This window comes from Pseudochaenichthys georgianus, chromosome 23 (genome assembly GCF_902827115.2).
Source record: "Pseudochaenichthys georgianus chromosome 23, fPseGeo1.2, whole genome shotgun sequence".
NCBI classification, from domain to species: domain Eukaryota; kingdom Metazoa; phylum Chordata; class Actinopteri; order Perciformes; family Channichthyidae; genus Pseudochaenichthys; species Pseudochaenichthys georgianus.
Window position 1 is genome coordinate 16,148,259 of NC_047525.1, and position 26,571 is coordinate 16,174,829.

Below are 26,571 nucleotides of genomic sequence, written 5' to 3' on the forward strand. Positions count from 1 at the left end.
TTGGACCTATTTTTTCCATTCTACTTCTGAAGGTGACATGTATGATATGTTTCATAAACAGAAACACATCTATAAACAGGCGAAAGCCCTCATAACATAATATAGATTTTTACAACCGTGACAGAGATGTGCGTATGGAAAAATAAAGCCAACAAGGAATCAGAACGACATTTTGTAGCATCAAGACCACCTCACCACCCCACCACCACACTATTGAAGACACTTTTTACAGTGTGGTATGCTCCGTGCCAAAGCGCGCGGCAGCTCCGGATCCCACAGTGTGAGAGATGGAGAGATGGTATCAGCAGCACGCGCTCAGCCTGCTCACATTATGCGCTGCCTCTGAAATCGGACACATCTTCTCCAACGGAACAATGCTCCGCGCTGCGCAGAGCCGCGGCTGCAGCAGACCTGTGGACTAACAGCGGGGAGCTCAGCTGGAGTTTAGGCATTATGGGGACGAAGGTGGTGATGGTGCATCTAGCTGCTTTTTACTGCGGAAACCACCAACATTCACTCCCTCTCCACTCCTTCTTCTTCCTCTGAATCTGTGTGTGTTTAAAGCGCACCAGCATGCCGAACTCCCCAGCAGAAGACAAGATCCCAGTGAGTACACCAGTATCCATCCTTTCCTGCACTGAGTATTGGTCATCCTCCCACTCTCACACTTTACATTTGGCCATGCGGTTAACAGTAAAGTGTTCGGAGAGAGTTGGTGTAACTTACTACCGTTGTTTGACCCAATTACACGTTAAATTACTGTAAGGGAATCAGAAAACAGGAGAGATTGAAAAAGATTTACAACCAAGTTGAATGAGTTACCAAATCAAATTCCAATACAAGTGGGACCAAACCACTTTATTTGGACTAATGGGAAAAGATGCAGACAGAATTGGATACAGAGAAATGCACATATTTTCGTTTCTTTGAGTTATGTTGTGGTTGATTAAATGGGTACATTATGGCTGTCATTATCAATGATGAAGGAAGGTGTTGAGAACCTTCCACAACGTTGAATGGATATTAAAGCAGCTGCCTGCTGCAAAAATAACTACTAAAGTTGTGTGGCGGCGAGCTACAGTGAGCTAAAACACTATAAAGCACTGTAAAGCCGATACGTATATTCTATTCAAAATATAATCAGTTATCACTATAAGTTGTTGTAACATTGTTATCATATTGTAATTTGATTTAATGTTTGTGTAAAATACAGTTAATAGAAACGTCAATGAAGTTCGATAAGCTAGCTAGCAAACAAGTTGCAGTTTACACTATGGCATGCCAGCTAGTGTCTGTTGAAGAGGCTTCATTTTTCATGACACAGCTGTCTTACCCTACCAGACACCCCAAAAACAAATGAGTTTGAGCAGACATTATGAATGCACATTAGTCCAGGCTTCATTTTTCATGACACAGCTGTCTTACCCTACCAGACACCCCAAAAACAAATGAGTTTGAGCAGACATTATGAATGTCCATTAGTCCAGTCTATAAATGACTTCAGTTCCCTTTGAAGACGCTCATAATGCCACTGTAACTTTTAATTGGATTGTTTTTGTAACGAGGCTCAATTACATGGAAAAGAGCCAAATATACTCCAAATGTCTGCCTATGACCTAATTTAAATAAGTGCAGAGGAGCAGCGAAACACTATTTTTTTCTTGCCAGTGCAGTTAAAGGTGCATTTCATGGTTACTTTTTGTCTGAGTGTTCCAGGTTTAGTGAATTTGGCCCTGAGTTGGTAAACTTGGATTCGTTGGATTCTAACTCTGATTTCCCTCACATACTTGGCATGGCTCTCTGTAAAATGTATCTTAGATCTGGATGTCATTTAATATAGCCACATGCTCTGTTAGTTCTATAGCCAGATTAGCTAAAATATTTAAAGGCCCCACCATGGTCCATTCACAAAGGTGGTTTTATTTAATTAGACTGATTGGAACTCTTAGGCATCCACATTCTGATATCTTCCTTGCACTTGTTGGATGGAAGTAGTTACACCTTTTATAATTTTTTACATGGGCCAGGTCCAAAATTCCACAATATTTACCTTATAATGAACCACGTTAACTTCACACCATTTTATCTGTTTTGAAAATTATCAGTTTGGAATTGTGCCCTCAAAAATATCCACCAAAAATCCCACATGTAAATACCACTGACTATAGAAGTTTGGTGTTTGTTATGATGGGATTGCAGTGATTTCAATTCCAGCAACATCAACCAAAATGAGGCCTTAAAAACTGTTCTACAACAGACTGTGCATCCAGATTAATTGTTAGATTTTTCTCTTGTCTAAACATGATTTTTTTGCATTTTAGCACCTGTCATCAATTCAATATTAACAAAAACGCCACAGTCCACTACCTTACAGACACAGTGAGAGAAGAGCTGGGCAACACAGCAGAGCACTAAGCTGCTAAAGAGACAGATATTTGTACAGATTTTTCCTGGAGGTTGAGAGACCAAAGTCTGAGCTAAACCTTGCCAGGTAGCAAGAAAAACAACTATGCTAACTGTATGTAGCTTCTGGCTCTGGTTTCTTGACGAGCGAGCACAACTGTATGCTAACAAGTTCCCTGTATCAACCTAATGGTGACGGTATGTCAATGTTCACGACTTGTTTATGCGGCTTATACATCCGGGAGGGTCACCGTTTGTGAACTTAGCACAGATGCACAACATCATATTGAAATGCTGTCCTTCTGATAAGTAAAAGCTGCTCTCTCCTCATGCCCAGAGCCTATAGAGTGTTCCCTCTTGTGTCCTCCATGTTTAGTCTCCCTCTGTCTAAATAAAGAATAAAACTGGCAAAGGTGAGCTGACTGCCCACTCTGCTGCTGGAGGTTCTCACTTCAGTGTTTTTGAGAACCTGCCAAAAGCCACTAGATGTTTAAGTTCATTCAAACAGTTATTACATAACTGCTGTATATTTGGTCTTCAAACCATGTGTATGTGTGTAATTGATTGTGAGGACGTGCAGAATGATTGGATATGATGGAGACGGTGGTTTGTGTACTCTAATATTGAATTAGTGTGTTTTTTTAATACGTACAGCTGCATACTGTGTTCTTCATGACGCAATGAATAATGTGTGTCTTTACAATACAGATGGCTTCATGTGTATTTTTATTGTACTGTTGCATACTTACTGGCTACTGTGTGTTTTTATAGCAGCGCTGAATTCTGTGTTTTTAACTTTTACATCTCTCCCCCTGCAGGTGGTGGGTTCTGCTTCCAGTCCTCAGTGCAGCGAGGAAGGCCTTTGCTTCTCTGATGGCAGACGGAAAGTTGACTACGTTCTGGTCTTCCATCATCGACGGCACGGCTCTGTGCGATCTTTTGCCAGCAACTCAGTTTCACAAGACAGGATATCCATTGTTTCCAATGGCAACTTTCCCTCTGCGGCGGGCTCCGATGCAGCTGCAGGAAGAGGAGGCAGCAGCCCGGGGAGGGAGGCGGCGAGTGTCGGCGAGGTGTTCGTGGAGCTCGGGGGGGCAGGAGAAAACGATCTGACGGAGCCTGCTGACCATGAGATGGATCTGATCAGACAGGAGTTCGAGGCCAGCCTGCAGGAGGCCGGCCTGGAGATAGAGAGAGACAAAGAGGTGAGCCTGCATGTGTGTCCTCCCCTACTATCTTACAATTATGATTTAAAGGTCCCCTATCATGCAAAATGCACTTTTTTTTAACGTCTTTTATACATAAATATGTGTCCCCGGTGTGTAAGGGAACTCACAAAGTGTCAGAAAACAAAACCCTCTCTCGTTTCCTCCGCACCCACATCTCTAAAAACGGGGGTGCAACGGAGCTGATCCAGATTTGCTTCCAATATGACGTAATATCGGAAATGTGGTCTGGCTTTACGCCCACGGCCCTATCAGAAACGTCGCTATCAGAAACAATGAGCGACGTGTTTTGAACGTAATATGGTCTTTGTTTACATTAGCAAGCATTGCTAACACTCACAGCTAACCTGTACTGGAGAGAGTATGGAAAAAAGCAGGAAATAAAAAAAGGAACTCACCTTGTGGTAAACCCGCAAGAGAAAAAGCATTTGAGCTGTTTCAGAAAGAATCCTTGATGTGGTTTTGAACATGATATGGCGTTTCATCATGGCAGCATTTGGCTAGGTATATGCCATGTTTTTTATATATTTTGATATATCTGAGACCCATAATATATGCCTAAAAATAGCATGATAGGAGATCTTTAATGAAGATGACAATTAGTGTCTGTTTGGTCACAAAACTTGTAATATAACTTCAGACATTAACGAGCAGCCTTTGATTTGATGCACAGACTTGATGCTACAGTTTTTACTGACTCTACTGGATTTCTAAACCCCGACACAGGATCTGATGTAACTCAGTCTTGAGCTATTTGAGGTGAGCGCCTACATGGGAACTTGGCTCTGATAGTAGAGAGAAGATGTGGGTGAGACTCAATGTGTTGTGGAGGATCTAAGGTGGCTTTTAGAGTCACGATGAGGTTTCTATTAAACTTGCAATTCCCTTTTACGCTTAATGTACCATGCTGCTCTGCCTGCCTTAATCACCTCGACAAAATAACAGTCAACACCACATAAACATGTGAGTGAGCTTTCGAGAGCACACAGTGCAGGCAGAATCTTGGCAAAAAGCACGATAACATATTCCCCTGTATCTTCAGCTATTACGGGGCAGAAGTCAACAAAACAAATACAACTCAATAGAAACTGAGTCGGCTGACTAAAGCACACAAACAAAACAATTCTCCTCATCCACAACTATGAATTATTTCTGCGTCAATTTGTCTAAAGAGCAATTCTCCATTTCACACTTAAAGGTGGGGTAGGGAAGTTTGAGAAACCGGCTCGAGATACACTTTTTGTTATATTCCATGGAATGCTCTTAACATCCCGATAGCAATGAATATCTGAAGTGCTTTGACAAAAAATCCATAAAAAAACGTCATCTCTGGAAGCCGTAGCACTGTAAAAAGTACAACCAATCATTTTAGCCAGCCCGGCTAAAGTAACTAGATGGCCTACCTGCCTGTCAGCCTTCCATCTGTGCACAAACTTATCTCGTGCCCTCATTGGTCATGTGCGCGTTCGTTCGTGTTGGAGGAGGGGCTCTGTAAGGAAGTGGCAGATTTTTTTCCAGTTGTGTATTTTCAAATTCTAGCGCACTCAAGCTGGTTTCTCCAAAATTACCTACCCCAATGTTTAAGGTTCAGTTGTCACACTCATAAAGGCAGCATTCTGCACCTTGTTGCACAACACTTATTAGAACGACATCAAAATAAACCAAAATAATGTCGCGTGAATCACACGCACACATCACAGTGTCACTCTAAGGCAGTGGTTCTCAACCTGTGGTACGCGTACCACTGGCAGTATGCCAGCTCCCGCTAGTGGTAGGCAGAGGAATCTGACATATAAAAAATAGAGAATATATAGAATATAAAATAATCTTTTTTTTTTTACCTGGCCAAGAAGGCAGCAACGTTACACGTTCTTACATAACACAGACATGTAAAATACAGAAAACACAACTAAGTAAACAAAAAGACGAAAAACAGTTACTACATTGTGCACATTTGGGACAGTAAGGTACAGTACTTATTACTGCAAGAGCAGCTGGTGGTAAGGACCTCAGACAACTTCCATTTAAAACAGGCTATAGGGACAAGTGCCATCAGTTTGAGGCTTGATTGAATAACATTAATTAAAAAATAAATCATACTATCAAAACGAATGAAAATAAGATTGGGATAATTGAAACTGTGTTTTAAATAAATTCTAATAGGCTATTGTTGTTTATAGATTTAGAAACAAAAACATTTTAAATGTAATTCTGGCGTTACTAATGACGACCATACTACCCGCGAACGATTAGCGAACGATGCAAGCAAGCTAAAGAAAGAAGAAAGCTGAATGATGTTAAAAACGTGGCTCAAAACGGGAGGTATTCGGAAGAGAGGTACAGAGGAGAATATTACCAGCGGACAGTCATCAACCGAGCACAAGCACAGGCTCCGCCAGCAACGCAAACGTGATATGCACAGTCACAACGCTGTGATGGAGGAGAGAAGTGACTCAGGAAGAAGGCCTTTGTTCAAAGGATGGAGAGAAGGCTGTGACCAAGGTCAAAAGCTGAAAAAGCACACACACTTGTCCTTAATTGTTATCTTTTTTCTTTTCTTTTTTACTTTGCCACCACATAAATGGCAATAGCGAACATCAGCAGACTGAAAATGAGCTATTAGCCCGTAGGCTCTTCTGCTCCTGGAGGTTTCATTATTATTGTGGAACTGAATTCCCAATAGGACATTTTCTGTTACCATGTAGGTTGTTGCTGGAGGCCTACATTCAAACTTTGGTATAGGAAATGACATGTACAGTTGCAAGAAAAGGTATGTGAACCCTTTGGATTCTCCACACATAGCGTTGTGTGTTCCTTCCAAACAACTCAGCTTTGGTTTCATCTGTCCACAGAATATGTTGCCAGTAGTGCTGTGGAACATCCAGGTGCTCTTTTGCAAACTTCAAACGTGCAGCAATGTTTTTTCTGGACAGCAGTGGCTTCCTCCGTGGTGTCCTCCCATGAACTCCATTCTTGTTCAGTGTTTTACGTATCGTAGATTCGTCAACAGAGATGTTAGCATGTGCCAGAGATTTCTTTAAGTCTCTCGCTGACACTCTAGGATTCTTCTTCACGTCATTGAGCATTCTGCGCTGTGCTCTTGCACTCATCTTTACAGGACGGCCACTCCTAGGGAGAGTAGCAACAGTGCTGAACTTTCTCCATTTATAGACAACTTGTCTTACTGTGGACTGATGAACATCAAGGCTTTCAGAGATACTTTTGTAACCCTTTCCAGCTTTATGCAAGTCAACAATTCTTAATGGTAGGTCTTCTGAGAGCTCTTCTGTGCGAGGCATGGTTCACATCTGGCAATGCTTCTTAAGAATAGCAAATTCAAGACTGGTGTGTATTTTTTATAGGGCAGGGCAGCTTAACCAACACCTCCAATCTCGCCTCATTGATTGGACTCCAGGCTGGCTGACTTCTGACTCCAATTAGCTCTTGAAGAAGTCTTTAGCCTAGGGGTTCACATACTTTTTCTTGCAACTGTATGTACAGTTGACATTTGTTGTGTGAGAACAAGTTATTATTTTGTTCTTTATATTCTCACTTGTGGAGAGAGAGAGAGAGAGAGAGAGAGAGAGAGCATTTTGTATGCTCCTTTTAGTTGTGTTGCTCGTGCCTGTTCCTGCCGTTTTTCTGTTGTTATCAGCTTTTCTTTTTATGAAAGCTCGCTTTTTCACTTGATTCCTTATTTTTGTACTGCTTTTGGGTCCTGACCTACTACCAAACCATGACAAATAACACGTTTAAAATCAACAAAACAGACAGAAACAGTAGAAGATCTTTTGACAGGAATAACTACATTATTAAAAAAACGGACCATTGTATAATTCTATCAAACCCTCTGTAGCTGTAAAAGAGTTTTAGACAGTGAGAGTTTTTTCAGTCAGAAACCAGTATAATCCATGGCAGAAATGCACAAGTCAGTGCGGGCTGCACTAAACGTGCAAACCTGAGCAATGTAGAACAACATATGGTGAGTCATTCAGCCTTGTTCCCTCATCCAGAAACACCTGCCGTAAAACATGAAACCTTCAACCAACAATGTGTACCGCACAACAATACAGTGATTGTTCTGTATGCACAAAAACTGAAATAAGCACTTTCTCTTAGCATTGGATCTGAACTCGGCTTTACTTTAACGACTTCCTCTAATAAGTTGAAAAAAAGTTTGGTCTTTTCAGAACTGTTATGTATGATTAATTATATATTTCTATATTTAGTGACTATGACTCTGCTCGACTGCAGTTTGCTAATTGTCATTTAGATACTTCCAATCTTTTTTTCATGTCGTTTCTGTTTTAAATGTCTCATTCATATGACCGTGATTCTGTTTCGATGCCAGAATCCACACAAAGCTCTGCCGCTCTCATGAGGGCTGACAGATTTATGGTCGCTGTAGCCAATACAGTCTGTGCGGCTGACCTCTTAGCATCAATTAAATAATTAAGCCTGATACGATTTACTTTGTTTTGACATGTACAAATCGCTTCGCTTCAATTGTGTGTTTGGGTGTGTGTTTACTCGTGCCTTGCAGAACACACAGTCTGTGTCCTTGTCGTGGGTCTCTGCCATACAGTTGTACAAATGAAGTTATTGTAAAGTTCAATTTTTCGTTAAATGAAGTACCGCTGCACTTTGGCTCCGACACTAAAGGAATTATTTAGAAAATCGAGTTTGTGGCGTCAGCTGTGGGAAGCGGCATCAGATGCTCTTGCAGTTCTGTGAATCGATACATCCCTGATAAGAATTAGAAACAGGAGCAGCTGTGTGGTTACCAATAAACAACACTGTCTACGATCTTTTACAGTTTCATCCCAATGAATAGTATTGGGGTTCGCTGTGTGTGTGTGAAACCTATTTAATAAATACATGTGACTGTGTGGACATGTGTGTGTGTGTGTGTGTGTGTGCTGGCTGGCAGCCAGTTGGCCAGTGTACGCGGTCGGCTAGTATTAATCAGATTGCTGACAGTGTGGCCACAGAGCCAAAACAGCACAAGATTAGTGACTGATATATCATCTCGTGAATTGAGGAGTAGATCAACTGTTCAGTTCAGCCAATATCCTTATCTCAATTTAGAGAGGGTGGAATTAAATGTGCGACAAAAGATTATAATGAACATTGTGCTAATTGTTTTTAGGGATTATGGTCAGTCAAAGAGCTTGGTTAACACTGTCTGTGGGCCTGCTATTAGTCGAACGTGCTATTTAGCATTTTCAACTATTTAGCATGTTCAACTCCTGAGTTTTGTTTTCTATCTCACAGCAGTTCATGAAATATATGAAAATACGAATGAGTGAATCAAGGAACCATTCAGCAAAGCAGCACAATGGTATGGCTGTTTTTCACAACAAAGATCATGACAACCGGCCACCGTGGCAGCAATACATAACCATGTGATTTTTTCCGACAGTTTGAGGGACTTGATGGCTCAGAAATAATCCAAATGATTCGTGTAAAAATCACATTTGCCACTTGGACTTTCCAGAGTCAGTATTTAAGCAGTGTTTAGCATAGCAATGCCAATGCAGGATTATAAAGTGAGTAATTCATTATGTGCAACATTTACATAGAGATTAAGTTCAACATGTGTTCTCCTGCATAATTACATTAATTTTGTACATAGTAAGCCACATCATGTTAAACACACAATAAACATGTGTATAGGTTATTTATCAAGTGAGTTTGATAAGTCATATTTTCGAATTCAATTTAAACATACTGCTTGTGTCCAACCTGTTTGACTTCAGATTAATTGGATGCTGGGGGGAAAAAAGTGTGTTAATGTAAAACTTGTTGGTAGTGTCTGGGGATTAATGAGCTGACCTTCGATCTCTTAGGGACATCCCCTTACAGAACACTTAATTAAATCAGAGCAAGATGTTAATTCAAGGAGCTCAAGTCTGGTTGGGCCTGAGAGACGGAGTGAGCAGGATTAAGTGTTTTGATAAGGTTCTCACTCCCAACCCATCACATGTTGACGGTCGGTCAGGGCCCCTCCCCGTCACACTATTACGCACAGGGTACCCCTTGAGAGTCAGTTTTCAATGGGCAGGGCGTCCCATAGACCTTCATAGACCTCCCATAGCGTTGATAATAGACGCCATGAGAACGCTCCCCGGAAAATGCTACACCGAAGGTCGGTTGTTATTGTCAATATTAATATAATAATGATTTATTTTTTAATAGTTACACTCGATTTCGCCGATTTTCTTGTTGCCCCAGCTGGTCGACACCTCTTTTAGCAGAAACAAAGGCTACATTAATGTATTAAATCGATGTTAATCCATGTGTGTGGTTGTGGAATTAATGGACGTGCCTTTGTGCGATTGCGTTGCCAGGCAAAACCCTAATTATATTTAAAAACATTTTAGAAGGCCTCACGAAATACTTTAATGTAAATGTAAATTTAAATGTGAAGGGATGTGTATTGGTGATTGACATTATTCACCCACGGATCTATGGGTTGGGGTATTGTTCCGGACGGACATTTTAGTTAACCGGACTTCCTGTTGATGTGAAATCCGCAAAAAAAACTTTGGAGGTAATCACATAACGGCATTGTAATACACGGTTCGGCTGCATTAAATATTACACATCTGCCGTAGTTCGCTATTTATAGAGCCCTGATGAGAAGACTTCTAGACAAACTGGAATAACTGCCGCCGAAACTGAATATGTGACGTGGATCATAAATATATCAATTAAATAAAATCTTCAATTTCTCTTCACAATATACGCCTCCTTGCAGTATCAATACTAATTCGGCTGACTTTTATATTTGATCCAATTGGTATATTGGTATATTTACACCATAACTGTGCACAGCTGATAGAAAGGGACACCTGGTGGTTAAAGCACGTTATTGAAATTTATTATTTTTATTATTAGATATTAATAGGAGACACAGACAGACAAACTAATAAGGCTTTATTTAAACAGTAAAGAATACTTTAGGTTAAGGTCTTATTTTGAATAAGAAAAAAGGTTTGGGGGTATAAATATTAAGCCTGACAAAGTACTAATATATTGCTTTCCTGCAATGTTAACTACTGTATGTTTAAGCACCTATTTTAACTGATATTATACATATGTATTATACTCTTATAAGATGTATGTAGATAGTATAAGAAATGTGCAGAATACGACAGTTTAATGGTGGAGGTACACACACATATTGATAGATGTCTTGTAATGCGCTGTTCAGGATCCTGCGACACCTTGTCAGGCATTGAATATTCAATAAATAAAGAACACAGAATAATTAAATATAAAACACAGAATTTGTGTGATTATACTAATGATTTACAAATAAACACCACTGCATATTTACAACTCTTACACATGCTGATGTAACGCAAATGTTTCCAACTTGGGATCAATAAAGTATATCTTATCTTGATGATCGATGGCTACTGCCATATTTGCAAATCCAGTTTTGGACAGTCTGCCGTGGTTCCATCCCATTTCAAAGTGCTGTTCGACGCTCGGCGTAACCCTCGGCTCACACTCAAACATCCAATCACAGAGCTTGAGGACTATCACGGGGTTTGTCAAGCGAAGCGGAGAGAATACTTACTTCCGGGTGTAAAATTCTCTAAAGCAACTACTATGAGCTGCTCCGACCCTCGGTCCTGACGGACTACAACTTGTGTTTATTAATCAGACAAATAAATAAACACAAGGATAATTATGTGTTATTGTTGAGTAAATAACAGTGTGTGGTTTAGAAAAGAATACAAAATTAGAAGGAAAAAACGATGAAACAATACAGATTTCAGTTTTCTGAGCCCCTACTCTCACCATAACTGACGGCAACAAAAGTCCTACATTATTCATTTAAAATAAAGAAGTAAAAACAATAAGTGTGGCTTGATATTGAGTAAGAAAAAGGTTGATAAACGCTGTGAGAATGGATCTGCGGGTAGCATTCGCTCGCGATCTCAAGTCGTCTACAACATACGTTTAGGGAGCTATATAGAAGTCTATGGACATCCTGGAAAGTTGAAAATGTACGCTAAGGCCCCCCCCCCCCCCCTTGCGTTGGAAAAAGCCGACACAGGGGACCTTGACATAACGTCAACATAGGCTGACCTGGGAGTGAGGATGTGTTGGATGGAGCAATACATCCGTACTCTAGTCTAGGGGTCCCTAATGTTGGATCCATCTGGAGGCCCAGAGTCGTGTTGCAAGGGTTTAAGAATTGTAATACCACAATAGAGTGGTGCAGGAACGAGTCCTAAAACCCGGAAGTGAGTTAGCATTTTACCACTACCGGTTCCCTTGTCTCAGAGTCAATGGGATTTCTCAATAGGATTTTGGAAAATAGCTCGAAATAAAGTCTGTGGTTGACACAAATTTAAGAGACGGGTCACGTTTTGTTCTACGACATGAAATACATCAGCAGTGAACCCACTGGTGATTTTTGAAGAGTTTACGTGTCTGAAAAACGATGGTTGTTAACAAGTGGCTGAATAGGACTCCAGAAGTTGTCGAGGACGTTGTACGTCATTACGCCGAACACGTAAACACTCCCGCTAAGTTTGTTTTCCCCTGTTATGCTTGAAAGCAAGGACCAGCGCTCTTGCAAACTGTTAAAACAAACGCTTCAACAATTTTGAATCTGTATTTTTGAATATCGATCTTAAGTTAGCGTGACATTGAAGTCGTGCAACCCTGCTGTACTCGGCTGTAGTTAGTTTATAGTATAACGTTAGCATTTTGATACTCTCCTTTTTTTTCTTTACACTTCATTGTCATGTCATGTACTTGATGATACAGCTCTGCAGCTGAAACCTGTAGCTGCTCCCCATGTTAAAGTAGCTTTTAAGAAGTGTGAGGCCACAGGTAGCCTGTCGTCAGTGTATTCAGGTTAATCCCTGCAGTTCTAAGGAGCTACTGTGATGTCAGCCCCCGCAGCTTTTAACCTAATTCAATGACTCTAATAACTATCCATGCTGTTTCTCTTTGTCTCTCTGTCTTTGTCTGAGTCGTTCTCTGTGTACTCCCCTCACGTATCTTTATCTTCCTTTCATTTTCTCCATCCTCACTCCTCTTTCCCCACCGCTTCACTATCTACCTAGCCAGCCAATCGCCTAATCGATCACCTTCTCATATTCTTTGACCCCTCCCATCCAAAGATGCCACCGGCTGCGTCCTACTTACCCCCCTACAGAGATAAAGAGCTAATTGGAAATCTCTCTACTAATTAACCTTCTCCAGGCTTTAAGGTATTTATATCCCCTTCTTTTTGATGGCGAGATGAAAAAGGGAAGGAGGGGAGGGGTAGAGGGAGGAGGAGGAAGGAAAAGAGGGCGAGAGAGCTAAGAAATGAAAGTGAGCGATGGTAGTATAAAATGAATGTGGTTGGAGGTATAGCTAAATGATGATGAAGAGAAAGTGTAATTGTGAAAGTAAAGGATGAGGTAGCTGTCGCATTTAAATATAACATCCATGAGTCATTGCTAATTTCTTAATTCCGTAATCAATTCTGGCACCTGGTAAGAGTCTGAGGAAAAAATAGATTTTGCGGGATTGCAGATGTTGGAGGGGCCGATGATAATATAACGAGACCTGTCCATGTCCTTCAGGCGTAAGAAAGGGGAAAGGCAGGCAGGGCTGAAAGGAAGTGTAATATAACTTAGAGTAATTCTTGTGTGATACACTTTAGCAAAAACTAGAAAAAAATTGCAACACCGATAACGATTATGTAACCATGGTTACTATGGTAACATTGTTTGGTAACACTGGTAACATCATATTATACTTGTAACAACATGTAACCACGGTTAAGTAAGTAAGTAAGTAAGTAAGTACAATTTATTCATAAAGCGCTTTTCACAGACACAGTCACAAAGTGCTTGACAAAGCATTAAAACATCATACGATTGAAGAAGTGCTAAAAACACAATACATTGTGAAAAACACAAGAAAAACACAAGAAAAACACAAGAAAAACATAGAATACATAGAATAAAAGCACACAAGTTACCCAAACGCCTGCCCAAACAGGCCTGTTGCACAACTAACATCATGTAACAAAGTAACAACACTAACATCGGGTCACAATCTGTAACCCTGGTAACATCCCGTAACCCCGGTCACATCATGTAACCCCGGTAACTGTGTGTAACCCAAGTTATACACGTATAACTATGTAATAACACTGATTACATTGTGTAGCATTGTGTAACGTCAGTCTGGTTTAACCGCTAACATCGTGTAACACCGGTAAGCTTTTTCCTCGGGAAACGTAATAACATTTCAGGTGAAGTGGCTCCACTGTGTCCCTCAGCAGGACAAAGGACAGTGTGGATGTGAGTGAAGGACAGATAATGAAATATAAGAGGAGTAAGAGTGACAGTCAGTGAGTCAGCCAGTCAGTCAATCAGTCAGTGAGTCGGTGTGGGCGGGGAGCAGAAGGTGCAGCAATATATGTGAGGAGGGGGAGTGAAAGATCTCAGGAGAGTAGGAGTCGAGAGAGGAGAAAGAGAGTGGTTTCAGGTTCCCATTGTTTACCATGCCACCTTTCTCTTTTCACCCCCCCCCCCTCTGGCAGAAGCTGATGGGGGTCTGTGGAGGGTAAAGTTACCTGGCTATCGTCCCCTGCTGTCTCCCTTTTCATTTCCCCTTACACTCTCACCCACACCGCACGCATCTCCATAACGGCTGCTGTATCGCTTTTGGATCAGCACTTTAATTCCCTTGAATTCCTTTACATTAACATTTTAGTTTTTTAGATATGGGTTTGTTAATTCAATGCTACTCAGAGTCAGTCACATACCTTCTGATGGTGTTTGGTTCTGATCATTATTATTCATTTTGCTAATGCATGTTAGTGTCAAATAATAATTACAGAGTGTGCATTGTGAATGATTCATTAGCGAAACAAGCTAGATGAGTCAGGATTGTATTTGAAATACAGAAAATGATATATGTTTGGTGGAAGTGATCACAGGAACATAACAGTTTTTCAAATGTGTCAGAAACAGGCTGCGATAACAAAGCAGTGAAGAGAACCGCTCCAGGCTTTGCTTTGGGACCAGTAGCTACATCTATATTGTATATCCTGTATACCAGTCATGTTATGCTGCTGGCCAAAGTGTTTCAATGGAACCAGCGTATGGCAAAGATTGGCTGTGCCTGCTTCAGAAAGTCTAATTTCAATGTTCCCCTACCGCTTTACTTTACTTAATTTATGTGCACTTACTTTACTTTTTCACCTCTCCTTGTTTTCTCAATCTGTGCATGACTGAGAGAAATTCTCTGTGTTCGACTCTCAGGACTTTTTTTAGCGTCTAACAAGTAACAAGTGATGTAAATAAATCAGTTACTTTTAAATTAAACAGCATTTATTGATTTTACTACTTCATAATCAAAGACACAAACAATAGACTTTTATTGCTAAAAAATATATCTGAAACAAAGGCAATCAACAATTTTGCAGGTATTATTTGGAAAAATAATTTAAAAAATAGAAGCTTAGCCACTCACTCACCAGGGGAAACACTTATAACTTGGATTTTGGAATATGGTCTGAACAAATAAATGAAGTTGCAGCTCAATAAGCCTGTTTGGAGGTCTTGAGGCAACAGCAGCTGAGGGGCAAGTCCAGCTCATAATGAGGCCTGTCAACTTTATACTGCATTGCAAAGCAGCCCTGCCAGATGGTCTGGTAATATATCCCAAACCATGAACTTCTGCTGTATAAAAAATGCTTTTTTTTACACTTTAGCATTAACTTTAACCCACATGAATCCGACCATGAGACGGGGGAGAGATGTTATTTTACGTTCCTCAAGGTTTCAGATCCTTTTCTTGTTTTTCAGTTGAAGACCCAGGGCCACAGCTTCACTCGTGTCCATGCCCCCTGGCCCGTACTGTGTCGAGAGGCTGAGTTTCTCAGGATTAAAGTCCCCACAAAGACGGTGAGAGCTCATTACCAGCTTACATTTTCTTAGCAGTAAGTCACAGATATTATGTTTCTGGGACCAGCCACAATCTGTTGATGTTTTATTGTTTTGTCTATAGTGATATTACAGAAACACAGAGACTGATGCCTCTACAAGGCCATTTAATGTTAAATAGATACTTTTTCATCAGAGCAGCAAGAGACTTTGGGCATTAATGACCAGCATTTGTAATAACTAGACAAACTATGTGTCGTGTGTTTCATCAGAGTTATGACCTTAAAGAGGAAAGTGGTTTCGGGTCCACGATGAGCACAGTGTGGAGGAAAATGAACCAGCCTTTCCAGCCCAAAGTCCCACACCAGGACCATGAATGCACCAAGTTCCTCACACACTGCTTCTCCAGGGACAAACTCCACCTGTGAGTAACACACTCACACTCACACTCACACACACTCCTGCAAAACATCAGAGACTGCACTGACCCCCCCACTTTCAAAACACTGACCAAAACACACCTCTTCAGACTGGCTTTTAATCTGTGAATTATGCTGTATTGCTGTTCTAATAACTTTTAAATGTTATTTTATCTTGTTCTAATAACTTTTCAATTCTATTTTATCATGTTTTATCACCACTGTAAAGCGTCTTTGAGCACCTGGAAAAGCGCATTCGAAATGCAATGTATTATTATTATTATTATTATTATTATTATTATTATTATTATCCTTTGTTGTTTGAAACCGCAGAACTCAGGTTTTTCAAAGATAAGCAGAAATCACACAAATATAAAGCAACACTGCGTCACTTTTTAATAGAAGTGGCACATTAACTATCTTAAAAACATAGAAGTTTAATTCATTGCATTGTTAGTTAACATACTGTACATGTACTAAGTAATACAAACTAAATTGTATTCCATTCCAAAATGCACCCTGCAGTTTAACGCTAAAGCCTTTGTGTAATGGCAAGCAGTTTGATTTGAGAAAATAAGAACCAGTTACTCCACTCCACTGTTTAATGAAAGACTCTTCCTGATATGTTTGCATGTGATACACTATATAAATACAAAGATGAACACACACAGAAAGTGCTCACATTAGTAATCGTTGTTTCTTTTAGGTACAACATCCCATCGAAAGACACTTTCTTTGACAATGCCACACGGGGCCGAATAGTAAGTGTTGATTCAAATTTGAATCCGATTCTCCTTTCTGTTTAAGTTTTCGGACGATTAGCTTTGATCTCACGCCTGATGTTCGTGATTCTGTTTCAGGTGTATGAGATCCTGCGACGGACGGTGTGTGTACGGACCTGTCAAACCATAGGTGAGGACCAACATGTGTGTCTGTGTGGCTGTCAGTGATTACATGAATGATATTCGGGGGTGAAATGGTGCACAGATCAATTGATGATTCTGTCCAACTCGGTTAGCAAGAAGCAGGAATTAGGGCAACATCATCTTAAATCCCTTTTTGAAGTTTAACGGCCTCGTTTGTTTTTTGGAAGTCACTTTCTTAAATAGCAGAGGTCCGCCGAAGAGGTTATATATCACAATACTGGAGTCTAAAACCGGCTTTGACTTAATGAAATGCTTTATAAGCCCTTCTAGTAAAATGTTCTGAGGCCGATCACAGGTTCATACTTTTACACCATCCTCGATACAAGTCAAAGTGGTCAAGTCAAAAATGTTGGTATTGGCCCTCAACAAAGTAAAAGCAGATGCAGTCTAACACTTGTCCAGGGTGACACGAACTGTCAGTAGCGGGTCAAGGTTGTGCTGAAACTCTGGGAGGTGATATTGATATGCCTGCTGGGAGTTCAGTGAGGAGGTGAAGTCGAGTACAGCTGGAGACCCAGACAAGGAGTGCGATGATTGGATAATTGGAATCGGCCAGCACCATTTGAAAACTCGGGTAGATGAGTTTACAATGAGCGTTACTGCTACATGACGAGCAACCAGAGAGCTTTTTAGTGACTGTCACTACTACATGATACATCACCAGAGAGTGTTCCTGCTGGAGGACAAGTCCACCAAAGACCACTCCACCAGAGACCCACATTTATCTGGGATTTAGTTTTTAAGGCAACCTTTTTTTTCTCACCAGCCTGTTCCCAAAAGACAACTTGCTCATGAACACTTACAACTCAAACAGAGTCAGGGTTTACGACTTTTTAAAGCACATTCTACAAAGTCTATGGAGTTGGCAAAAACAGCTAAAAAAAGACTCTCAACAGACAATGAAAAGAAAAACATATTGTTAACCCTGCTTGAGAAATGGTCCGTATGAGACAAATCAATCTCCTCTCGGGATTTTCGAAATGAGCTCCAAGACATTCAACTGTTTATATTTTTATATTTTGATCACATGCTTACAGTATAACATCTGCGTGCATGTATGAGAGCCTCCATATAGAAAAGATCTGACACCCTTTTGATTTTCAGTGTCCACCATATGTCTGCTTGGCTTTCTATCACAGCAGAAGGTCTCAGCCAGAGGCTACTGGGGGAGCTGTAGGGAAGCTGGAGAGACTTTCCTCTTCTGTGATTGGTGTATTCATTTTGTAACACACACTCGTGTCTCCTCCTCCATTTACTCCACAAGTGGGTCATACTTCCTGGGTCATGCAGAGATTAAAGCAGGAGTTGTGGTAGTGTCGAGCTGGTTGAGTGAGCAAGTGTGGAACCACATTGTTTTATGTTCAGCCTTTTCATTTTTATTTTTTATATGTGTGGGCACATTAATGAGCTTTTCTATTCATGCCTTTTCTATTTTATGCACGAACATTCATACAGGTTGGTGAACCTGAGGGATCGACCTATTGGAGGACAAAAATACTTTCTGTGTGTGTGTGTGTGTGTGTGTGTGTGTGTGTGTGTGTGACCTAGCATTACTATACTTGTGGGGACCTACATCTGTTTACACAGTCACGTGTGGGGACTCGCCTCCCTTATGGGGACAAAATGGAGGTCCCCATGAGGGGAATCATTTTAGGGTGAAGACTTGGTTAGGTTTAGGGTGAGGGTGAGGGTTAGGCATGTGTTGGTTGTGGTTAAGGTTAGGATAAGTCTCCAGGAAATGCATGTAAGTCAATGTAATGTCCCCTGAAGTGATGTATACATGGTATGTGTGTGTGTGTGTGTGTGTGTGTTTGTGTGTCGTTTCATTAATAGCACAGCTAATCACTACAAGGTTCCCGGTCTCCTTTGAGGCACCAATACTTAATTGATTAATTAGGTTGCCCGTGTCAGGTCATCTGATGTGTGACAGTGTGACATTCACAGGTCAGGGTTCCCTCGAGAACACTCCAAAGACTCAAAGCAGGAGCTACGTGAACTAATCCCATTCTGCCTAATTGAAAATCTGAAGGGTGTGGTCTAATGTGTGTGTGTGTATTTGGGAGGTTGTAGCTTCTTGATACTTATAGACTAGTGCTGCAAGATATGCGTAGTCTCCTTCTTTCAGCTGTATTCTTAATGAGAGATCATTAAAGGGGCCATATTATGCTCATTTTCAGGTTCTTATTTGTTTGTTGTGTCTCTACTGTGACATGTTTCCATGCTTTAATGTTCAAAAAGCTCTTTATTTTTCTTACACTGCCTGTGCTGCAGCACCTCTTTTCACCCTGTGTCTGAAACCAGAGCCCAGTCTGCTCTGATTGGTTAGCTGGTCGGCTCTGGTCAAGCGCTTAGAGATGTCCCGCCCCTTAGAAAATCACATACAATGTGTGGAAGTGCTTGCCAATAGAAGTCTCAGTATTACAAAGGGAATCCCCAAAGATAACATAATAGGGCCTCTTGAAGTTCTTTAAAACCTGGGATTACCGAGTTAAATTTGTATCTCATTTCATTGAATGGTTCACAATTTAGGAGGAAGTGCAGCGTTGTCGAAACAGTGGGCACATATTCTGTATTTGTATTGTTGTCTTCCAGTTTGAGGTCACTGAGCCTGTACTTAGTTAGAGTCTGACATGGCTTTGTATCTCTGACAGTAGAAGGACATTCTGTTACGAATGGGTGAAGCAGGTAGGACTCAAATGCGGAATAACGAAAAGCGAGCTTTATTAAATAATAAGCTGTGGCAAAAACAAGGCAGAATCCAAAATATCCAAAGCAGCACAAGGAACACAGACCGTGGAATAACATGGAGGGGAAACAATGAACCGACATGGAACACAGGGGAAGACTAGACTAAATACACAGAAGGGTAATCACAGAACAAGACACAGCTGGGCAGGGGAGGAGAAACACAAGGACAACCGGTGAACACAATCGGGTAATCAGGGAGGGAAACAGACAGAAAGCAGACAGGCAGGAAACGGGGGTGAACACTTTACACAATAAAACCCAAAGACAAGAAAAACACCAACACAGACAAAACTACAAACGTGACATAACATGAGAATCGTGACAGAACCCCCCCCTCAAGGGACGGATCCCAGACCCAGCAGGGTGGGTGGAGGGGGACCGGAGGGAGGACACATAACTAGGGCCAAGAAAGGGTGGGTGGAGGGGGTCTGGAGGACGGGTCTCGGGCGGACGGCCCGGGGGAAAGGCAGAGACCAAGGAGGGGGTCTCGGGCGGAAGGCCCGGGAGCAAGGCAGAGACCAAGGACGGGGTCTCGGGCGGAAGGCCCGGGGGCAAGGCAGAGACCAAGGAGGGGGTCTCGGGTGGACGGCCTGGGGCCAAGGCAAAGTTCAAAATGGGGCGAAGGCCACAGCGGGCAAACTCAGGGGGCCGAGCATGAGGGCAAAAGCAGCGGCAGGAAGAGTCAGGGGGCCGGGCCCGAGGACGAAGACCGCGGCACTCAGGGGGCCGGGCTCGAGGGAGAAGACCGCGGCTCTCAGGGGGCCGGGCTCGAGGGAGAAGACCGCGGCTCTCAGGGGGCCGGGCTCGAGGGCGAAGACCAGACAGCTCCGGAGGCCGGGCAGGACCCGGTGGGACAGGCTTCGGCAGGATCCCCCACGGAAGAGGACCAGTAGTTGGCAGGACCCCCGGTGAGACAGGTGATGGTGGGGCCTCCAACGGAACAGGACAAGGGGTTGGCAGGACCCCCGGCAGAAGAGTAGTTAGCAGGACCCCCGGCAGGAGAGTAGTCGACGGGACCTCCAACGGGACAGGACAAGGAGCTGGCAGGACCCCCGGCAGAAGAGCAGTCGGCGGGGCCTCCAACGGCACAGGACAAAGGGTTGGCAGGACCCCCGGCAGGAGAGCAGTCGGTGGGACCTCCAACGAGATGGGACAAGGAGCTGGCAGGACCCCCGGCAGGAGAGCAGACGGCGGGACCTCCAACGGGACGGGAAAAAGGGTTGGCAGGACCCCCGGCAGGAGAGTAGTCGGCGGGGCCTCCAACGGCACAGGACATAGGATTGGCAGGACCCCCGGCAGGAGAGTAGACGGCGGGACCTCCAACGAGACAGGACAAGAAGCTGGCAGGACCCCCGGCAGGAGAGTAGACGGCGGGACCTCCAACGGGACAGACATACGATTGGTAGGACCCCCGGCAGAGGAGTAGTCGACGGGGCCTCCAACGGGACAGGACATGGAGTTGGCAGGACCCCCAGCGGAACCTCCAATGGACCAGGACATTGGGTAGGGACTTGAGACGTGACTCGAGAGGGGAACTAGAGACGGAACTCCAGAGGGGACTAGAGGAGAGACTAGAGGAGGAACTAGAGGAGGAACTAGAGGAGGGGACTCGAGGAGGGACTAGAGAGGGGACTAGAGGAGGGACTAGAGCAGGGACCTCGAGAAGTGACTAGAGGAGGAACTAGAGATGGGACTAGGGAATTGACTAGAGGCGGGACTTGAGTAGGAACTAGAGATGGAACTCGAGAGGTGACTGGAGAGGGGACTCGAGAGGGAACTGGAGATGGGACTAGAGAAGGGACTAGAGAAGGGACTAGAGAAGGGACTTGGGAAGAGACTAGAGAAGGGACTAAAAGGGGGACTGGAGAAGGGACTAGGGAAGTGACTAGAGGAGGGACTTGAGAAAGGACTTGAGAAAGGAATTGAGTAGGGACTAGAGAAGGGACTAGAGAAGGGACTATGGCAGCTGGGACCAGGACTGGGGCCGGAACCATGGCTGCTGGGGCCGGAACCATGGCTGCTGGGACCGGCACTGGAGCCGGAGCCGCTGGAGTACGGGCTGGAATCCTGGCCTTGCATCTTCCAGAGACCTTTTGGAGGCTCCGTGGACCTCCAAACGCCAGACGGGTTCCTGAGAAAAGGTCTGAGGTTGGAACTGGAGCCGCTGGAACCGGAACAGAGGCCTGGACCATGGCTGTGTGGGCCAGGTAATCGAGCAAGGAAACATAGCTCTGCGGGCCGGTACTGGTGCATGGATCCATGGCTGTGGAAACCGGAACTGAAGCCGGGATCATGGCTGTTGGAGCACGGGCTGGAATCCTGGCCCTGCGTCTCCTAGAGGCTTTTTGGAGACTCTGTGGACCTTCAACAGGACAGTAGTTGGATCCCAGGAAAGGGTTAGAAGCTTTTACCAATTCTTCAGGGCTACTTGAAAAGGTTTGTAGCCACTCCGGCAACAAGCTCCTGAGCCAGGGCTTGCGAGCAACCTCCAGGCGTGCCTCCTTCAAAGCAGCCTCTTTACCCCGTCTAGATGAGGCGTTCTTCCAGGTGTAAAAAATGTACTCCAGAGAATACCCAAGACATTCCGCCTGTGGGGCCAAAACATTGAAATCTGCTGAGTCCAAATTTGGTCGGTTCATTCTGTTACGAATGGGTGAAGCAGGTAGGACTCAAATGCGGAATAACGAAAAGCGAGCTTTATTAAATAATAAGCTGTGGCAAAAACAAGACAGAATCCAAAATATCCAAAGCAGCACAAGGAACACAGACCGTGGAATAACATGGAGGGGAAACAATGAACCGACATGGAACACAGGGGAAGACTAGACTAAATACACAGAAGGGTAATCACAGAACAAGACACAGCTGGGCAGGGGAGGAGAAACACAAGGACAACAGGTGAACACAATCGGGTAATCAGGGAGGGAAACAGACAGAAAGCAGACAGGCAGGAAACGGGGGTGAACACTTTACACAATAAAACCCAAAGACAAGAAAAACACCAACACAGACAAAACTACAAACGTGACATAACATGAGAATCGTGACACATTCTTCCGATTCATAAGCTCGTTTTAATTTAAATAGTTGCTGCTCACAGTATATGAGAGGGGGCAGTTAGTCACCGTCTGATATAGGGGACTCTTTTCTGGGCTCACCTTGGCTTTGCAGGGATTCAGATTGTAGGAATTCTCAGGGGCTGGATTTAAGGTTTGGTTTAAGAATCGATCTCCTCTGAAGTGTATTGTCAGTGCCAGGGTATCTGCCTAATTCTGCTTTATCCCTGTCTCTTTGTGTCTCTCTTTCAGGCATCAGCACACTGATAGCTAAAGGCGTGTATGACGCTGCCTTCCCTCTTCACGATGTAAGTTATTTTTAAAAAAAATGTTTATAAATCTTTTTATTAGTTTTCGCACAGATATCAAACGGACATTTTCAAGACATTACATGTAAAATACTGTGTTTTCCTAGTACAGTTGACAAATAAACACGAACCCCAATACCCCGCAATCTCATTCACACAGACATACAAGGGGGGGGGGGGGGCAAGGAAATAAAAACTAATTAAATAAAGGGTGAATATTAAATAGTATTTCAAAGAAAAAGGGGGGGGGGGATGCTCTGCTGAGAATTAAGTATTGGGTTCTTCACCAATAGTGAGGGTGTCAATGTGGTCCAGAAAAGACTGCCAGGTATCGTAGAACGTCGTCAGGGCGCCCCTAAGGGAGAACCTAATCCTCTCAAGCCTGACGCAATACAGGATCTCATGAATCCATCTATTATGGGTAGGAGGGGAGGAATGTATCCATTTAAGGAGAATAAGCCTCCTGGCAAGCAGAGTGGTGGATGCGATAACTCGTTTTGAGGTAATGGGTGCATTGGGCATCAGAGGAATTCCGAAAAGGGCAGTGAGGGGGCTAGGGTCCACTATCTCACCTAAGACCTCCCTAAGTGAATCAAATATTGCAGACCAGAACTCCGAAAGTTTAGGGCACGACCAAAACATGTGCATGTAGTCAGCCGGAGATTGTTTACATCTATTACATGTGTCAGACCTGTCAGGGTATATCCTGGCCAGCTTAGCGTTAGTGTAATGTACTCTGTGCAGAATCTTGCACTGCAGTAAGCTATGCCTTGCACATATAGAAGAGGTGTGTACCACGTCTAATATACATCTCTACTGATCATCTGACATGTAAATCCCAAGGTCCTCGTCCCATACAACTCTAAGGGAATTTAAGCAAGTAGGATTTATCTTAAAAATGTTATTATATATAATGGAGGTGAGCTTCCTTGAATCGGTCTTAAGTGATAAGAAAGAATCAATTATCGAATCAGGAGGCCGGCCTGGAAATTGGGGGTATTTCTTTTCCACAAAGTGCCTGATCTGAAAGAATCGGAACAAGTGAGAACTTGGAAGGTCAAATTTGTTGGCTAAATCTGCAAACGAAGGGAAAACACCACCAGCATAAAGGTCGTTAATAGACCGCAGGCCTTTGTCTGACCAAGTCCGAAAGACAGGATCCGAGCACGACGGTAGGAAAAGGTGATTGCGACAGACCGGGGCTAGACCTGATGACGCTTGTAGGCCAAACTGCTTCCTAAACTGACCCCAAATCTTTAAAGTGTTAGTTACAATCGGATTGCGAGCAACTTGTTTAATTGGAAAGGGCAATTGAGAACATACCACCGACCAAAGTGGGAGACCCGAAGAGGAAGCCTCCATCTGGGCCCATCGAGGGTGTTCGCCCTGTGCCAAATTAGTGTTCCAAAAAAGAAGCTTATTAATATTACATGCCCAATAATATTGGCGGAGATTAGGCAGGGCCAGGCCACCTTTAGACTTAGGGAGTTGAAGAACTACTCTTCTGATACGAGCCCTCTTGTTGCACCATAACAAAGAGTTAATCTGCTGAGAAAAAGGATTTATTTATAAATATTGGAATGTGTTGGAAGGAATATAAGAACCGAGGTAGCACCACCATTTTTATCAAATTAATGCGTCCCATTAAGGAGAAAGGCAAGGAGGACCATCTAGCTAAGTCTGCTTTGAAGCGCTCTACTAATGGACTAAGGTTCTTGGCAAAAAGCTCTGTAAACGATTTAGTAATATGGATACCCAGGTATTTGAATCCCTCTGAGACCTTCTTAAAAGGAAAGAGAGCTTGGGGAAGTTTTTCAGCGAGGGTGTTAACAGGGAAATACTCGCTTTTCTGGAGGTTGAGTTTGTAGCCAGATAGCTTTTTAAATTGCTCTAAAATGCTTAGAATTATAGGAAGGGAAGACGATGGGCTGGAAATGTACAATAAAAGGTCATCTGCATACAAAGAGAGCTTATGCAAAAAACCGAAGCGCGTGATGCCTCTAAATCCTTCCTCACTACGAAGCCATAAAGCTAGAGGCTCGACGGCGAGTGCAAATAATGACGGAGATAGAGAGCAACCCTGCCTATTTCCGCGAGAGAGCGAGAACAGACCAGACTTAACACCGTTGACGTTAACTGAAGCTACCGGAGATGTATAGAGGAGTTGAATCCATGAAACAAAGTCCCTGCTGAAACCAAATTTGTTAAGTACATAGAACAGATATCCCCACTCTACTCTGTCGAATGCCTTTTCCGCATCCGAAGAGAGAACAACTTCAGGGGAACTAGTAGAGGGAGAATAAATAATGTTAAACAACCTTCTGGTATTAAAAAATGACTGTCGTCCTGAGATAAAGCCTGTCTGGTCGGGATCGATCAGGCCCGGCATCACCCTCTGGAGACGGCTAGCTAGAACCTTAGCCATGATCTTAAAGTCTACGTTTAAAAGGGATATCGGCCTATAACTGCCACACAAGAGTGGGTCCTTATCTTTCTTCAACAGTAGAGTGATTGATGCCTCAGACAAAGTAGGTGGTAACTTGCCTTTCAGAAAGGCATCATTGAATACTCTCACCAGGATCGGGGCAAGTACAGCACAAAAAGTTTTAAAAAACTCTGTGGAGTAGCCATCAGGACCAGGTGATTTACCGTTCTGTAAAGATTTGATAGCCTCTGTTACTTCAGAGATGGTCAACGGAGCTCCCAGATCACCAGAACCTCTTCCATCAACCTGGGGATAAGCTAGAGTGTCTAAGGGGTTAGGGTTGTCCCAATATTTACCATTACTCTCGAGCCCTGATGGTACCATTACCTTTTTATGATTTTGTCAACTTGGTACAGAAGTATCGGTTATCATGACGTCCTTTATCTGCTGTTTGATTTTCCTCTTAAAGAAAATGTAAGAAATGTGTTATTGGATCAAGATACATGAGTGATATTAATGTGTCTGATTATACTGATAGTATACCAGTATGTGTCGAGCACAGAGTGTCCTTGAGTTTGCATGCCTGTGTGCACTCACCCTCTCCTCTGTTTTCAGGGTGACTATAAGGTCATCGGACAGCCTGAGGAGAGGAGCGACAGACAGGTAGACCCACTTTCTCCTTTCTCTCTCTTCACCTACTCTCCTCCTCCTCCTCCTCCTCTCCATTTGTATGTGAAAAGCTACTGCAATGCTCCAGTTCTTCAGAAAGTGACCTTGCTTAGAGTATGTCATTGAGTATAATAGGAAAAATCACTGTCCTCCAAAAGTCTTTTATACATAACCTTTCCTTTTCTGAAAAACTCCCCTTTCGAAACATTAGTCTATTCTTTATATTTGTCTCCTTTTTTCTGAGGTTGTTCCTCCTTCCCATCTGTTTAACATTGTCACAGATTGGACTTTAAGTTTAGCAAACATTCCCCAGACGTATAGATTGACTGACTTGAATTCCTAAGGAAAGAGCCAACACTGTTTTGGAGTTGTGGTTAGCAACCAAAACCAGAAACGTACACATAACGGTGATTTTCTTTGAGCATCAAGCGCCAGACTTTTTCTTTCTTTTCTTCCTCCTTGTTTCTCTTAGCTTT

At 43.0% G+C, this 26,571-nt stretch overlaps 1 protein-coding gene across 1 annotated transcript in view; it reads left to right on the forward strand.

The window, feature by feature from the left end:
• Nucleotides 1–294: 294 nt before the first annotated feature.
• Nucleotides 295–26,571, forward strand: part of ano2b (anoctamin 2b) — a 61,422-nt gene continuing 35,145 nt past the window's right edge. The window contains exons 1-8 of the mRNA XM_034075262.2: nt 295–606; nt 3,222–3,608; nt 15,467–15,565; nt 15,817–15,968; nt 16,670–16,724; nt 16,824–16,875; nt 22,946–23,001; nt 26,042–26,089. Of these exons, the coding sequence (XP_033931153.1) occupies nt 574–606; nt 3,222–3,608; nt 15,467–15,565; nt 15,817–15,968; nt 16,670–16,724; nt 16,824–16,875; nt 22,946–23,001; nt 26,042–26,089 (882 nt within the window). The 5' untranslated portion in view covers nt 295–573. The remainder of the gene's footprint in view (nt 607–3,221; nt 3,609–15,466; nt 15,566–15,816; nt 15,969–16,669; nt 16,725–16,823; nt 16,876–22,945; nt 23,002–26,041; nt 26,090–26,571) is intronic.